At 35.9% G+C, this 18,468-nt stretch overlaps 1 protein-coding gene across 1 annotated transcript in view; it reads left to right on the plus strand.

The window, feature by feature from the left end:
* The window catches only part of RFC1 (replication factor C subunit 1), a gene marked incomplete at both ends in the record, with an annotated part of 60,713 nt that overhangs the window by 18,570 nt on the left and 23,675 nt on the right, over positions 1-18,468 (plus strand). Inside the window, 3 exons of the mRNA XM_084233015.1 lie at positions 13,555-13,787; positions 14,644-14,721; positions 18,245-18,322. Coding sequence (XP_084089141.1) covers positions 13,555-13,787; positions 14,644-14,721; positions 18,245-18,322 — 389 coding nt within the window. The remainder of the gene's footprint in view (positions 1-13,554; positions 13,788-14,643; positions 14,722-18,244; positions 18,323-18,468) is intronic.

Raw genomic sequence — 18,468 nt, forward strand, 5'->3', positions numbered from 1 at the left:
ATCTTCAAACTCAGAACCTGTTGAATTGATTCCTATGTTGAAATGATTTCAGCATCATGAGAGCATCTGATAACTTACTGGTTATTTCATATTGAGGAAAGTCTCTGAAATCATTATTTTTAGCACTCTGCTACTTTTATTTCTAGTGAAATGAATATACTTGGTATGAAAAGAGAAAATAAGTGCCACATAATTATTTTTGCACAACATGTTACGATTTGCATTCTACACTTATTATTTTATGCCCCATATACTAAGTGCTAGAGATAACAAAAGATGACTTACATCCTAGCACTGTAGGAGTTGCCTGAGGCTGCAAAATGCAGTAGTTAGGGAGTGGGCAAGGTCCTTGAAAGTGATGGCGGGAAGAACATGTCATGTTAATAGAATGGAATCAATTAAGGGACAATACCCAGTGCAAGTCTTGTTATGTTCCTAGGACGCTAAGGAGATGGCTTGTCCACATGATGAAGAGTAGTGAGAAGTAGATGAAGACAGGTTAGGGAAGACCTGGAAAACTAGGCAGATGAATTTAGATTTACTATAGCGGGGGAAAAGAACCATTTAGGTTTTTGAATAGAGTTGTGCAATGATGAAGATAGTATAAAGGTGATCTCTAGATTACTAGTATTCTTGGTGGGATAGAGAGGAGAGAAGCTGTAACGAGAGTTTGAGGCAGTTACAGGAGTCTTAAAAAAGTTAGCAATAGTAAGGGTCTGATCTATAAACATTTTGAGAGATAAGTTACAAATTAAGGTTTTGGTTTACCTGTGGACTTCATTCAGCTATGCTGCCCACGATGAATTCTTACTAGGGTAATTGTAGAGTTGATATTGTTAACATACTTAAGGTTCTTTTTCCCTTTTTAAAAAAATAACAGCTCTTTGGAAATACAATTCACATACCTGACAATTCACCTCTAAGGTTTTTGTAGATATGAAGAACAATAAAACTTTGCTTATGTGTTTGGGCCACCATTTGAATAGATGATGGTACTAAGGTAGATAAATTGGTCCATAAGTAGGGAATGAAACAAGAAAGAAAGTCCTCGTTTTTGTAGAAGAAACCTTAGACTGGAGGTGGGAAGCCTGGCCTGGTACACCCTTGCTTTCCTTTTAACAGCTGTCGGACTTTGGTTAAAGCTCAGTGAATCTGGGGCCTCCCTGGTGGGGAGGCAAGGGGTTGAGCACCACACTATGAAGCATTTCGAAGCCTCTGCAGCACAAGTTTGATCCCCGGCCTGCCAGGGAGCAACCCACATGGTGCAGCAGACCTCTCCTGACTCGCCCACTGCTCCCCTCAGCAGTGTACTTCGGTCAATCTGCCTTTCTGTTCTCCACTCTGTCTCTGGTGAAACCTCTCACCCCCCGCATCTCTGATCTGTACCCCAGCTCTTGTATGCATAAATAAATAAAAAAGCTCAGTGAATCTGTCTTCCACAAAAGCAATAAATGCATAGACCTATTGGGAAGACTTAATAGGATGATGCATCTAAAAGGGACAGAGCTAGTGCCTGACACATATACTAATAGGAGTCAAAAGGAAAATATAAAAAGAAACATAAACCATAGATGAGCTTTGAAAGTTCTTTGAGATATTTAATAACGTGCAAATGATCAAAGACGTTCAAATGATCAAAGACAAAATATAAGTGTTGTGAATAAATTTACTGCAAAATTTTGGTAAGCTGAGATATTTCTTCATTATGGCATGAGACAGATTGATTCTAACTTTTTTGTTCTATTGCTAAATAGCTGCTCAGGCACATTGTGCAAATGAAGTGTTCTATTAAGAGCTCCCGCCTCCCCCCCCCCCCCCGCCCCAATATCTGGCCACATTCGTGAAGTTTGAGTATGTGGGAGGGATACTAAATACAGTATGGTGATAGGTTTATTATGTAACTGAAGGTGGTGTGATCGAGTTTTTTAGTGACACGTGAAAACGTCAAAGTTACTAGTGTGCAGACCGCCATGACCTTCAACTGTGGATCAAGGCTATCCTTATCTTGTGATTTTTAGGTACACGAAAGGGTCAGACAATTTAAGCTCTGATCACACACTTTTGTAAACACAGGATTGTTTCTTTTGTCCAGGTATTTTTGAATGTTATTTTCTGAAGAGGTATCTAGCATTTTACCTGAAATTTTTATGAACTTTAGGCAGTGTTTATGCCATTTTGCTGAAGCCATGTGTATGTGAAAGTGAACATTGTTCCCATGTTTTAGCTAAATCTTGGGATACAGTGTACCCATCTAATAACATATTTAGTATTAGCATGTGGTCTCTCTTAAATTTGAGATATAGGAGAGAAGCTAGCTTTTTCTTGCATATTTTACCTTCTCATACTTTTTTATTTCTTGAAATGATAGGTGAATGGGAGGAAGAGAAACCCCTTTTCTTCCCTCCATAAAAGAAAGTGAGATTGTTAGAAAGAGATCCACAATAAAATTAGCGTTATTCAATCATTTTTAAAAAAAGTTGCAGAAAAGTTCTTGAAACTAATACACTAGGGAAAATTCTTGACTTTAATTCCCATATTATTCTTTACTATTTTCTTAAAAGCTAAATTGGTCAGTAATTAATTTTTCAATACTGGGTTATGAATAAACATTCACATTATAAATATTTACATTACCAGTATGAGGTTAAATAAAATATTTATAGCATAGTAGTTTAAAAATTCTGACCTAAAGATGTATGGTTTATTTGGAGACTGTAGCTTTTGTGAATCAGAATTATATACATAATTTAGTTTTAAAAACCTGTTAATATCAAAACAACTTTTGCTTTGTTACTTCATATTTCATCTTTTCTTTTATAAACCATCTTTCTCCCTTTTGGTACTTTTCTTGCTGTGAGCACGTATAGTATTGAAGCTCTTTGGTTAGACTGCCTGCATTAAATCTTAGTTTCCTAATTTGTAAAATGGGGATAATACTCCTTTTTGCATCAGATACATTTATATTGATCAAGTGAGATAATGTTGGAAAAGTACTTAAAATAAGGCCTGGCATATAGTAAATGCTCAGAAAGTTAACTGTTCTTATTTTTCACCTTATTATATATTATCCCCCTCTGCCTTTAAAAACTGTGATAAAGACATTTTGCATTTGGTTATGTACTTGTGCTTTCAGTTGATTATGTAACTGTACTTTAGAAATTGTATCTGATCCACTAGTGTGCTGTTCAGTATGATAGCTACTAGTTATATGTGGTTATTGAGCTCTTGAAATGTTTACCTGAATTGAGAGTGTTGTAAGTGTACAGATTTCAAAGTAAATTATCTTACTGATTTTTTTTTTAGTATTCACTATGTGTTAAAATGATAATGCCTTGGATATATAGGATTAACTAAAATACATTAAAATTAATTTCACCTGTTTTTACTTTTTCAACTGACTACAAGAAAATCTAAAATTTTAAATTTTATTTGCATTTTATTCTTATTGCACATTTTTTTCATAAACAAGGAGAAACAGATTTAGGAAATAACCTTAATTTAGAAATCAAGCATTTTAAGTGCTTTTTTATAATATAGATCTTTAGACTTACCATTTAGCTCCATGACTTTTTTTTATCAGCCCTTCCTCTTTGTTTGCTTAAATCTGTCTTATTGATTTTTAAAGTAATTTAACTACATTAATCTTCCAAATTACAGGAAAAGGAAAAAAATGCTTATAAATATCTTCATAGCTAACCACTGACTCTAGTAAAATGTTCTTATAGGTTGGTAAAAACCCAAATACTTGTTGTACTGGGTAAATATGTTTGCTTTCAGCTGTTTAATGAAGGGAGAGGCCTTGAGTTTTGTTTGACAAAGGTGACCTTTTATTATGCAGTTTCATCATGGTGGGTTTTTTTTCCCTGTCTCTTTATGACTGGTAATTTTAATTAAGCACATAATTCCAGAGATAGTGCTCTTGAAGTTACACTTTTGGGGGTGATGTTAGATGGGAAAAAAATTGAGACAGTTGTGTTCTTCGGATTACCATGTAATGTCAATGTCTGTGACTTAGGGAAATAGTAGCAGAAAATACTATTCTTGGTGTGTGATATATTCTCTTTGCTAATCTTTAGAGATAGTTTTGTGTACTCGAAAAATAGAAGTACAGCTTTTCTTAGATGTTGCTAGGGAAACATAGAGTGAAAGAAACAAAATTTCCTGGGAGAGGAAACTTAAGAATTATGTATTATATTTCTGTGATTATATTTGTTCAAGAAATAATTTATGCATCTAGCTTCTGTATGAAAGAAACTAAGTTTAGTATTTCTGAGGGATCAGTGAAATACTTAGAATAATATTTTGAGGGGCCTCCCCGGTGGCGCAGCGGTTGAGCGCTGGGTTGCGAAACTGCGCGCGGCCTCTGCGGCGCCGGTTCGATCCCCGGCTGCTCCCCAGGTCCAGAAATCTCCACACAGCTCTCCATAGTGGTTGGACCAGTTTGCACTCCCACCAACAGTGCAGAAGAGTTCCTTTTTCTCCACACCCTTGCCAACAGTTGTTGTTGCTAGTTTTTTTAATATGTGCCATTCTCACTGGTGTAAGATGGTATCTCATGGTAGTTTTGATTTGCATTTCCCTGATTACAAGTGATGTTGAACATTTTTTCATATGTCTGTTGGCCATTTGCATTTCCTCTTCAGAGAAGTTTCTTTTTAGCTCTTCTGCCCATTTTTTGACTGGATTATTTTCTTTGTTGTTGTTGAGTCTCATCAGCTCTTTGCAGATTTTTGTTATCAGTCCTTTATCATTAGTGTTGTGTGCAAAAATGTTCTCCCAGTTGGTGGGGTTTCTCTTTGTTTTTGTTATTGTCTCTTTTGCTGTGCAGAAGCTCTTTAATTTGATGTAGTCCCAGCTGTTTATCTTTGCCTTCACATAGTGAAAAATTTGATCACTTAAGAACAGCAGTTCTTGAGGTTAAATGGCATTCGTTTTAAGACTACTTTGTCTATATTATGAAGAATAGAGTGAAACATCCATATTGTGCTTCTGGACACAGGCTTTTGTGAGAGGCCCTCTTCCCCCCAGCATTTTCATTTTTCTTTTGACTCTTATGGATCAAAGTACCACTAATACTTTTTTAGGTTTTTAAACATATGCTATTATTAAATCAACTTTCTCCTCCAGTTCTCAGGTCCAGAAAAGGAACTTTAACACTTAATCCTTATTAAGTTTCTTTCTGAAACGAACTATTAGGTTTTTATCTTATTAGATTCCAGGTTGATCATAGGCTTTTGTATCTTTATTCTGTTAACTATTTCTTTTTATTGTAAATTTGAATACTTTTAACTATTAAATACATCCTCACTAGTTTTCTTAGCAAACATTTGATATGTTCTCTGTGCTGCACAACAGTGTACTAGGCAGTCTAGGAAGTAGGTGAAAGAATAAAGCATTCCTGCCTTTAGGGCTTGAATTCAGTCTATTTGGGAGATAAACTTTTTACATAAAAATATAAGGAAAAAATGAACAGTAGTGATAAAAATATCTCCCAAGGATATTCTGGCATGATTAGGAAATAGTTTGTGTACAAGAGAGAAGCTCAACATAAATGCAAAGGTTTGGGTAGCTTTTAACTTGCAGATTTAGGGGTATGTACTAGAGAGAGAATAATGTGGACATTTGGATATCAGTAGTGCTATTTCATAGCCAATGCATTAATTACTATGTAACTTTTATAGAAGAAGAATATACTAGGGCCTACCCTGGTTGATCGCTGGGCTGCGAAGCTGCCCTCAGCCTCTGCAGCGCTGGTTCGATCCCTGGCTGCCGGCGAAGGTCCCACAATGCGCACAGACCTCTCCTGCCACACCCGCTGCTCCCCTCAGCAGTGTATTTCATCAGTCTGCCTGTTCTGTTCCCCGCTCTGGCTCTGGTGAATTCTCTCACCCTCCCGCGCTTCTGACTCCACCCAGTGCTTGTATAAATAAATAAATCTTAAAAAAAAAAAAAAAGAATATACTTAAAAACTTCAATTTATGAACTTTCACCAGATTAATACTACAGCTTATATTTTCTTAATTATAGTATCTTCTCATGGGAATCTCTTTATTTGCAATCTTTGTTTAACAAATAAATTAAAATAAATTTTTAAAAAGTTCATACAAACAAAAGAAAACTTTCCTCTGAATTTCTGTGGTTGGGGAATCTACCTTTCTGTTTTTGACAGTTAGAACTCCATTTGTCCTCTGTAGTGACTTCTCTAATATTATGTGGTAATTCAAAGGTCACTAACCTTGCTTTGGCAGGTTTTTTTTTTTTTTTAAGAGAGATTCATGTATTTATGATATAAGAGCTGGGGTGTAGACCAGAAGTGCAAGAGGTGTGGGGTGGGTGAAAGGATTCACCAGAGACAGTGTGGGGAGCAGACAGGTGGATTGACTGAAGTACACTACTGAGGGGAGCAGCAGAAGAGACAGGAGAGGTCTGCTGCGCCATGTGGTTCAGATCTCTGGCTGGGGATCCAAACTCCTGCTTGCATTGGCTGCGGATAGCTTCATAGTGCTGAGGCTTAACCCCTTGTGCCACTAGGGAGGCTCTGCTTTAGCAGTTTTATGCACAAATTTGCATTAACAAAAACATCTCTAGAAGTGATAGGTGGTTTCTTGTAATCTTTTTTGACTAGTTTGTTCTTTAGCCTCTTTTCAATAATGTTTATTATGAGACCTAAAATAAATTAAGTGCCATATGGAGAAGAACTGAAAAGGACACGATGACTACTAAAGCAGTAGAGTATCTGGAATGATTATTGAGATTCTGAAGCATCTTTTAAAAAGAACAGACTGTTGTTCTGGTGACACATACTTATTTGCTTTTTGGCACTTGTGGAACTATGTAACATAGGATTGTATTCCAGAATTTCAAGGAAGGAAGTAGAATTATGTTATAAAAATGTTACTAAATACTGACAAAATAATACACGGGTGATTTATACTTGGCTTGAATACTGAGACCAGCATTGTTACCTCCTTTCACAGTGTGGGGAAGTGGTTTCTGAATGGAAGTGGGGAATCGTGTTGTTGAACTACTCTCTTAACTCTTCTGGTTTCTTCCTTTTGCCTATTTTATGCCTTTGAATTGTGAAAAGTGCTGGGTAATGTACCTGTAGCCTATTGTCCAAATCTTCCTCAGTCGTTTTTCTTTTTCTGTGAGATCCAGTGAAGGAGAGTACAGGTTTCCCTCACCATCTGAAAGTAAAGCATTCTTACTTAGTATCAACTGGTAGATTATATTTTGGGCCTGGGAATGCTCAAAATTTTTTCCGTATAAATTAATGGTAACAATTTTCCCAGATTAAAACAAAAACAACCTATCAAATCATACTAAATAGGGACATTCCGCTTTTGGATGAACCTGTAAAATGTTCAACTTTGTCCTCCTGTGTCATGTTTTCTTAGTAATTGAAACCAGCTGTGACTTTCCATGGGTTTTTATTCTTGCTCTGGTGGGGACTTGGCACCTATGTGGTGGATAACATCACAGTACAAACCAGTACTTTTTCTCTTACTTATCACACCTCACGAGACCTCACAAAGTATAGTTTTATTTGAAAAAAACAAAACAAACCAAAACTGACTCCATTTCATTCTTTTTTTTTTTTAAATAATAAATTTTATTTTTATATTCCCCCATACAACTGCACATGCCCCATTCTGACCCCAATCCCTCCCCTCCCGGCCCCCACCCCCCAAAAAGTGTCTCTGGTTCATAGTTTTTGTTGATTTTGATTTTCACTTTCTTATAGTTATTCATTTTCCTGGTCCCTTATTTAAGTTTTCTAGATTCCTGCTATGAGTGAGACCATCCGGTATTTTTCTTTTTCTTTCTGGCTTATTTCGCTGAGCATGATCCCTTCCAGCGCCATCCATGTTGCTGCAAATTGCATGTGTTTATCTTTTTTGAATGCTGAGTAATATTCCATGGTATATATGTACCACATCTTCTTGATCCAGTCATCTATTTTTGGGCATTTGGGTTGTTTCCAAAGCTTAGCTATTGTAAATAGTGCTGCTATAAACATAGGGGTGCAGGTGTTCTTTGGAATTGATGTTTCTGTGTCCTTTGGGTAAATACCTAGGAGTGGAATTGCTGGATCATATGGGAGCTCTATGTTTAGTAGGTCCAGAAATCTCCACACAGCTCTCCATAGTGGTTGGACCAGTTTGCATTCCCACCAACAGTGCAGGAGAGTTCCTTTTTCTCCACACCCTCGCCAACATTTGTTGTTGCTAGTTTTTTAAATATGTGCCATTCTCACTGGTGTAAGATGGTATCTCATGGTAGTTTTGATTTGCATTTCCCTGATTACAAGTGATGTTGAACATTTTTTCATATGTCTGTTGGCCATTTGCATTTCCTCTTCAGAGAAGTTTCTTTTTAGCTCTTCTGCCCATTTTTTGACTGGGTTATTTTCTTTGTTGTTGTTGTGACTCCATTTCATTCTAAGAGGATTCATTGGTAGTGAATTATGAGCTCTCCAGTTTCTTGATTAAAGATCAGCTGTCTTAGAAACTTTTTTACCCTGAGAAGTATAGAATGTCTGATTCATCTCATAAATGAGCAGTATGGTATGTTTGGTTTCTCTTCCTTCCACTTAATTTACAGGTTTTTGTTGAATACTTGGTACACGCATAAGCCTTTCTTTATTCTGAATCCATAATGAAAGTTTGGGTTTATCCTTCAGTAAGTATTGAAAAGGAACTTTGTAGATAAATACTCTAAGCATTCAGACTCCCTTTTCAGGTTTTCACTTGTTAAATAAATCATTTTAAATCTCTGTAAGGAGATCTCTCTAGCATGGTCTCCATTAATTTGGTTTCTGTGTGGTCCAGATCAAAGGAAAAAAAAATCAGAATCGTTGTAAATCGTTCCAGTATGAGGTTTTTTCCCCCTTCTTGGCTTGTAAATAGATTTATCATTGTACCTGAACATTCTTTTCTTTCTCTTTTTTTCCTTTTTAGATAAATGATTGTTTAATCGAGTGGCAAAGCCATCTTCTTTCTTAGGCAGCTCCTCTGCTGTATGTAGGGTAATGCTTGCTTACTTGGTGATCGTTAACACATTTGAGGTTATGTTGTATATAAATAAAAGTAAATGGTGTTTTTATAAGGAGACAGATATCTTGGAAGGAAATTCTGAAGGTTCAACTGCCCGTGATTTTCAGCTAGATCTCAGAAATTTGACTTAGATTTATTTATCATTAATTTATTATAGGTGTTTGGGGAGGAGAGACCACAGTTTGCTTTTGATTGCTGACAAGGCAGAAACAATTTTAGTATCATTAGAAAAGAAGAACAAATTTTAGAAAAGAAAAACAACCTTAACTTTATTTGAAATGTTTTATCTCTCCACTGTATAGGATTGTAAAATATTTTATATGGGGTTTGTTATAGCAAAACCTGTTAAATGACTATTATTTGCAAGTAGCACATTGTATTGTTCTAATCCATGATTTCTTTTGCCTTCTTCCTTCATCATATATTGGTACAACCTTTGAAATGTGTAGACCAAAAAGGTTTTAGGACCCATAGTTCAGAAGTTATAGTATAGAGACAGAACTACTCTCTTCAGTTTTTATTAAGACAAGGCAGAATACTTTCAGATGTTTATAGGACATCATATTTATTTTTCTATATTCACTTTTGTGAAATCCTCTATATTATGTAAGAAATACCTGCTTAGATTGTGAACTTTTTTGGGGGTGTTAGGAGTGTCAGACAATTCAGTCTTACCCCACCCCCACAGCTGTATTTTACCAGAATTGCTCTTTCTTTTCAAAGGGCCTGGAGCAGAGAAAAAGAGGTCTTTATGAAATTTTTGCTTAGTACAATGAGAACATTCTTGAAATTTCATGCAGAGTACTTCTGTATTTTTTCTTGAAAATCTATGTGTAATTACATTTTTACTCAGAAGTTATGAAAATACTTATAAAACTATGTCTATGTTTAGATATAGTATTTTTTTTTATCTTTAGCTTTAAAGCTTTTAAGTTTGAATTCATGTATTCTAAGCCAAAATTCATAGAAGGGCTCTAATTACTCTCCACTGTTAATAAAGCGATCACTTGTGTAGAAGGCTCAGAAAAGAAGCTCCCTTTTCAGGGATGACATCTTGTAATGTTAAGGCTAACCTAAAGGAACAAAGTGATGCGATCTTGGGTTTTTTGCCAACTTAATTTTACTCTTGTCATAATTTTTTTTTGATCTTTGAAAGTTTTAATGACTGTACCTCCATTGTATGGTTAGACTACAACTTACATAACCCTCCCCTGGTTTTTGATGTCAGTTGCTTACATCTTTATGTTCCTCATCTGATGAATGTCCTTGTATATAAATATTTGTCAGGACCTCTGGCTAGAATTACTATCTCCTAGAATTACTGTCCTAAAGGTAATGAACTACTTTAAGGTTCTAGATATATTTTACCAACTTGCTTTCTAGAAAAGTTATACTGGTTTACACTTTAGTAATATGAATATGCATTATTATTTTGTATAACTGTATAGAATCCCATTGCATGGTAGACTTAATAATATTTAGGTTTAGGTTATTTGTTTTCCCATTTTTAAAAATATTATTTATTTATGCATACAAGAACTGGGGTGTAGGCCAGAGGCGTAGAGGGGTGAGAAGAACCAGCAGAGACAGAGTGGGGAACACAGCAGGCAGATTCACTGAAATACACTGCTGAAGAGAGCAGTGGGTGAGTCAAGAGAGGTCTGCTTTGCCATGTGGGTAGCTCCCTGGCCAGGGATTGAACTCAGGCTGGAGTGGTGCTAGCACTGAGCCTTAACCACTGGGCCATCTGGGAGGGCCCTGTTTTCCCATTTTAAAATCAATATTCACTTATCTCTGTCACCAATCCTTGTTAATAGTTGAAGCTATCTTGTTTTGCCTGAACTGTGTTAACCCCTTAATTTTTCCTTCTCTTTTTCTTATCTTCCTACATAGTTATCTATTGCTGCATAACAGATTACTCCAAAATTTAGCAGTTTAAATTCGCTGACACTTGTTAGCTCACCAGATTCTAAGTGAGGTTTCTCATGAGGCTACAGTGAAGATGTCAGTCAGGGCTGCAGCCATTTCACAACTTGGTGGGGCTGGAGGAGTCCCTTCCAAGAATGTTAACTCACATGACTGTTGACTGAAACTCTCAGTTCCTTGCTGCATGGGCTTCTCCAGCAGGCTGCTCAAAGCTTTAATTAAAATTTTTTGGTTGAAGAGGAAAACTTAGCTTATCCTAAATAAATCAGGGAATTTAATGGAAGGGCATTACTGTCTCATTGAATGCAAACTAATAAGTCTGTAGCACCTTGGCTTATAGATGATAGTACAGCCAACTGAACCTGGGTAAAATCAACTCCTCCTTGATCATATGCCCACTCATGGTCCACTTGGTTGTGGTGAGGAGTATGGAGTTACATAATAAATAAGTCTGTGGTTACTGGAGGTCCTTGGAGGGTGGTGTGGGGTCTAAATTTTTTAGGGAAAGGGGACTGGTAGTGTGAACTGTGTGGCCATCCTCAAAGGTGTCTACTACATTCTTGCTTTGGTGGTATGTTACTTTTTATATCTAGTAACCAGAAAACTCTAAGAGTTATGCTTTTAAAGTTTGTGGCTTCATTTTTAATATAATTAAAATAACTAGAAAGTAAGTCTGACTTCTTTCGGATTTTATATACCTTATGTACTTTCATGTTTGGTATGGCAGACCTAGGAATGTAATGGTGCCTCACACATAGACCTTTAGCTAGTGGTTGAATTAGGGAGTACTAGAGAGAAGGTAAAATCCACTGGTGTGATTTTGTACACCAGACTTAAAAAATGAAACTTTTCACCCCACAGTGACCTGGTCTTTATGATAATCTTTCACATTTTTCTTTTTATTGGACTTCTTTTGTTATTAGGTCAAAGATAAAAGTTTTTCTCTTGTGAGTCACTGACCCAAACAAAAAAAATTTTGTTGAGGTCCTTGTGAGGTCATTTTTGGGATTTGTAGCTAAGCATTGTCACGAATACTTTTAAACCAGATGTTTTGTGGAAACTTTTTAAAAAAGATAAAATGTAGACCTCCCTGGTAGTGCAGCAGTTGAGCGCTAGGTTGTGAAGCTGCCCGCAGCCTCCGCAGCGCCGATTCAATCCCCTGCTGCTCCCTGGCCGCCTGGTGAGGGTCCCACATGGCGCGCAGACATCTCCTGCCGCCCGCTGCTCCCCTCAGCAGTGTACTTCGGTCCTTCTGCCTGCTCTGCTCCCAGCTCTGGCTCTGGTGAATTCTCTCACCCTCCTGCGCTTCTGACTGTACCCAGTGCTTGTATAAATAAATAAATAAATCTTTTTTAAAAAAAAAAGATAAAATGTAATAAATGTTTAAGGTCTTAAGTGAATGATTAGCTATTGCTAGTCTCCTGTAATGTATAGCTGGATTCTGACTTGTTACCACATCCACAATTACAACCCCAGTTCAAATCTTCAACATTTCCTTTGGAACTATAGTAGATTTCTAAACGATCTTCCTACATTTGCTTTTACCTCTTGGTAGTGGGTTCTTCAAAGAATATTACTTAATGCTGGATCACTCACTACTGAAAATTTTTTTTTTTAAAGATTTATTTATGCATACAAGAGCTGGGGTGTAGACTATAGGTGTGGGCGATGGGTGAGAGGATTCAACAGAGACACAGTGGGGAGCAGAACAGGTGGATTTACTGAAATACACTGCTGAGGGAAGCAGCAGGCGAGACAGGAGGGGTTTGCTGTGCCATGTGGGTTAGCTTCCTGGACTGGAATCAAACTCGTGCTGCAGTGACTGTGGATAGCTTCATAGCGAGGCTTCACGAACCCTTGTGCACCAGGGAGGCCTCTACTTCAGTGGATTTCCATTCTATAATAAGTTGTAAAATTTTTCCATGTTCTAGAAAGTGTTACACAATATGGCCCCTACCACTCTCACCCTAACGGTTGTGATGTATCCACATCCTTCATTGTGCTGCAACTACAATGACTTCCACATGTGCTCATTTTACAGCTTTGGTACCTGGAGTTTTCCGTGCCTGAACATTCTGTTCTGATGTGTCTTCATTTCAGGTTACTTGAAATACTGCTTATCTAGAGGCTTTCTCTGACTGTCCCTGACTGTCTCTTTTATCACTCTTAAATACCTTTATCCTGTTTTTTCTTAATAGCATTTCTAATTTGCACCGTTTGTTTATTTGTATGTCTTTTGTCTTCTAGACTCCCAAGTTCCACAAGAGCAAGGATTTTATCTTTTTTTATTCACTGCTTTATCTTCATTGCCTGGCATAATGAGTGCTCAGAAAATATTTGTTGAATACATGAGTAAATATATTTTTGCCCTCTGGGTGGTAATTGGGGGAAATAATTTATTACACACCTGGCATTGGTAGTTGAGAATGACTTTTGAATAGAGAAGTTAGGAAGAAAAAAAAATTAGTATCCCATAGTTCTTATAAACCTTTTATAAGGCTGGTGGAAATAATTGCTTTATGTGATTAGAATTGATGTTTTATAGAACAATTTTGGTTATATTCCATTGCAGATGAAGATGATGACTTCATGTGTAAGAAAGCAGTGTCTAAAGCGAAAGAGAATGGAAGATCTACAAATAGTTATCTTGGAGTATCAAACATGAAAAAGAATGAAGAAAACAATAAGACCAAGAATAAGCCTTTATCACCAGTAAGACTTACCCCTACATCAGTGCTTGATTATTTTGGAACTGAAAGTGTCCAAAGATCAGATAAGAAAATGGTGGCAAGCAAAAGAAAAGAGGTGAGTGTTCTACATGCAGGCAAGAATGTTTAGGATTTATGCCCGTTCACTGTTACAAATAAGAGGTGAAATTTGGGTGTTACAAATAAGTAACACTTTATTGATGAAAATATTTGTCATGTGATTATGGGTAAAATGTCCTCGTTGTAGAGGATGAGGAAGTTAGAATATTGCACATTTAATTTGTTATATTTGTAAGTGGGAAAAGATCGTTTAATCATAAGAACAAGTTTCAATTTTTAGAATTAAATACTAAGAGTGCAAACTCATTTTACTATTAATTTCAGCTAGACAAATTTTGGACAACAGATTTGCTGCCAAATGAGGTTATAAATACATATAAGTACTACCTGTGTTATACTTTGGATCTTCTTTGCTTTGGCTGATGTTGGATTCATCTTTTTCTCAACATTTAGAGAAAAATACATACAAGTTATAGTGAAAATAGTTGTGTGATTTAAAGTCTGGCAAATGGTGATTGTTGATTTCATTAATACCTTTATAGGACAATATAAACATGGTTGCACACTGGTTTGTCGTTGTTTTTTGGACTACTTTTCAAGCCAAGATTACAAATTTTTGTTTTTTGGGTTGTTTTTTTTTTAAGTACTTCTCTTCAACATTTCAATAGAATTAAATGAGAACCATCTCTCTGTAGGATATTTGCTCATTAGGAAATTGGATGTGAGCATGGAGAAGCCAGAGCATGATTTTCTGGTTGGTATGCATTGAGACTATTCCATTACTGATGTACTTTTCTCTCATTGGTGTATTTAATCAGCTACAGTCAAGAAAAAGCATATTAATTTTAACTTACCGTTTATGCCACTTTTACTTGATTTTTTTTGAAATATAGCCTTCACAAAATGCAGATGATTCCAGACTAAATGATGAAGCCATTGCCAGGCAATTGCAACTTGATGAAGATGCAGAGGTATGAGCACTTTCTTTAGATGTCTTTGACAAATTGATGTTGTAACTTACTTTTTCATCTGCCCAGGCAAAAATTCAAGATTGTTCTAGTCTAATTTTGTATTGAGGCTCATTTTTAAAGAGTTACATGGAAAATAAATTTAGAATCTAATATACATGGAAACCTAAATTTATATAAAAGATAACATAATTATTTAAAGATATATTGTTAGATGTCTTTCAGTGAAAGCCTCCTTTAGAACTTAAGATAATTTAATTTGGTCATAGTGCTTTTTTCACTCTGGGCAATCTCATCTATTCTGGTTTTAATTATGTATATACTGATGATCGCAAACTCTGCTTCCACTTTGGTGCTCTCTCTTGAATGGTAAACCTATGTTTTCAACAACTATTTATTGAGCACTTACTGAATATATGGCACAGTTTTAGGTCTTAAGGATACTGCAGTTTAAATAAGAAAAGTCATAAGTGCTATGAAGAAAAATAAAGGAAAAGATAGTTTTTGAGTGGTTAGTGTGGTTATTAGTATTCTGTTTTAAATGAGAGGAATGGCTCCTGAGGAAGTAACATTGGGGCACAAAATGAAGCGGTAATGGCAAGCCATGGCTCTCTCAACAGCGAACACCAAGTGCAAACATCCTTAGGTACAAGTATTTGAGTTTGATGAGTTTGCAGAAATGGCCAACAGCAAATCCTATTAAGTCATGATAGGTTTTTAGTACTTACTAATTGAATTTTAGGTGGTAAGGAATTTGGGTTTTGACTCTGAGGCAGGGAGCCATTGGATTGTTGAGAAGAGACATGACTTACTGGATTTTAATGAAAGTTATTCTAGCTGCTATGAGGTTCATAAACCATAGTGGGGCAAGAGTAAAAGCAGATCAGTTTGGACACTGTTATGGTAAGATATGTGGAAAAATGTTAGCTTACACCAGGATTGTAGTGGAGAAATAGGGAAAAGTGGTCATAATCTATATGTGCTTTGAAGTTGCCATCTTCAAATTGTTGCTGATAGACTGGCTCTAAGGCATGAGGGAAAAAGGATGAACAGGATTGCTCCACTCCTTCACCCACTTTGGCCTGAGCAACTGTGCACAAGCGGTGATATCGTTTGTTGAGACTGGCACACTGGTTAGAGACATCAAGAATTCTGTGTTAGACATGTTAAGTTTGAGTTACTTAATAGACTTTCAATTGGAGATGAAGAGTGGGTGGCTGGATAGAGGAATCTTGAGCTCTAGGGAGAGGTCTAAATTGAAGCTGTGTCTATATGTTTGGGAATCATTCATTCATTTAAATGGACTTAAAACAGTGTAAGTGCATGAGATTATGGAGGGAGAAAAGAAAAAAAGTCAGAACTGAGCTATTGTTAATGTTTAGAGGTTAGGAAGAGGAGGGTTATCCAGCAAAGGAAACTTTAAGAGAGAGTCATCAGTGAAGTAGGAAAATCAAGAAAGCTTATGGAAAGGAAAATCAATAAACCTTATAATTTTGTGGAAATGAAACTAAGAAAATACTTCAAGGAAGTGTTACTGTCTGTCAGAGACTTCAGACCTTGGTATCTGCTGTTTGCACCCCCTTTCTGGTTATTAATTCAACTTTCTCATGCTGCTTAAGTATATCAGAAACCCTCCTATATACCCTACTGCTACCCATCATACCCTACCCATCATAGCTACTGTCAGCATTTATTGTAATTGCTATTTGTCTTCCCAGGTATAGGCTCGAAACTCCACCCATCAGGCTGTTTATGTCTCACTCAACTATTGTGATATCAGTGCTCACTTTAGTGACTGTCATGGAACAGTCTTTTGATAAATATTGTTGTGCAAGAAGAATATTCTAGCCTTCTGGAATATATCTTATACATATTTTATTATACATATTTCACAGTTTATAGTTTGTTTTCAAAATCTTTTTCTATGTTATTACATTGACATTACATTACATAAATGCTAAATGGGTGTTCACATGACTCTGAGTAGCACAGATGACCTAGATAAAACTGTGAAATAATTTTTAGGAACCTGACTTCTCCACATCTTAGTCCCAATACTGGAGACTTAACATAACCTTTCCAAACCAGATATGGTTCTTTGTATCAAAAATCTTCTAATTTCTTATTTCTATCATTCTTTAAAATCGTGTTCTGATAATTTATTAGTCTGATAAAGGACTTTTAGGTGTTAATAATTGATAATGTCTAATTATCCCTCTAAAAGTTTCTTTTTTCTTTTCCGTTTCATTCCCTCTTTATTCATTTAGTAAATGTGTGTACTATATCTAACAAGTCATTATATTAAATACTGCCTGCTGTGCTAAATGTTTTATTAAAATATAGGACTGTTGATCACACAACACCATCATTTCCAATAATGGAGTTCTAATGGAAATTCATTTTCCTCTGTGTCCTAAAACATCTAGAATCTTTTTTTACCAAAAGCATAGGACATAGTGTGAAATTTTGGAAAAGTGGAATAGAGTTCAACTAGGAATAATTGCAAGTGCCACCAGTGGGTTAGCGTTTGAAGTGCTTTTCTTGTTGAAGATTTTAGTCTTGTTTTTAGTAATTTGATGTGTAGTTCAGTTATGGTAAAAAGTTTTAGGCGACAGAATGTGTTGATATGTGTCTTTCAACCTTGCTTATAGTTGTGTTCATTTTATAAACAAGACTTGGTTACTATAGAATGTATTGATATGGGTCTATCAACCTTGCTTATAGTTGTGTTCATTTTATAAACAAGACTTGGTTACTGTCTTCTCATGAGGCTTCATACCAATTTCTAAGCCTTCTCTTTGGATTTGGTGGATTTTGAGGTCCTTTCCTTTGAATAATAAAGAGGTGCCTTTTTATAATCAGAGGGCATAGAACCAGCAAGTTTATAATGAGAAGTATATTCCACTGCCACATGTTCTTTTCTGGAAGAGCTCCAGTTTGCTGAAATGAAAATGATTGGAAATATCAGTGAGGTAGCAAGAATGTCTCAGTGTTACATTATCATGTTAGGAAAATAACAAAAAAGACGGTGACTTAAAATTTTAAGCGTTAGAACAGATACATTTGAATTAGTAATTGAAAATAGGAGTTTGGTGTATGTCATAGTGGCAGTGTGTATATATTACTACTCTGTGCAAAGAAAATGCAAGATTTTCTTAATTTTTTTTTTTCTGGGGTCTCCAGACTATTATGTTTTTATTTAGGGTGACATTCTTTTAAAAGCTCTTTTTAGAGTTTAAAATAAATAGAAAGTAAGTGTTACATTAGAACCGTTAAGAGAAAACTGTAGACTTTGAACTTTAAAAGAAGTATGACTTTAAAGATATGTTCAATTTGTCTGTCATACCTGCAAAACTAGATGTATACATTCTGAAATTATATCTGTCTTAGTAACATACATGTGGTACGTCACTATTAATATTAAGTGGAAAAGTATTGTTATTTTCTAGAAAATGCTTTTCCATTTTTTTGCTAACATTTGCTTTAATTTGCAAAGAGAACAACTCACTCTTGATACTTTGTGTAGCTGGAGAGACAACTGCATGAAGATGAAGAGTTTGCCAGAACATTAGCCATGTTGGATGAAGAACCCAAGTCCAAAAAGGTGGAGTTTTTTTTTTACTAGGCTATCTGTACTCTGAACATGCAATACAGATTGGTGTTCTTTTCCTAGGCTCTGAAGTTATAAACTAAAGAAGCTAAATTCTTTTAATTTTAAAAAATTTTGGGGGGAAGGGCATTGAATAACTT

This window comes from Talpa europaea (assembly GCF_964194135.1).
Source record: "Talpa europaea genome assembly, chromosome: 5".
NCBI classification, from domain to species: domain Eukaryota; kingdom Metazoa; phylum Chordata; class Mammalia; order Eulipotyphla; family Talpidae; genus Talpa; species Talpa europaea.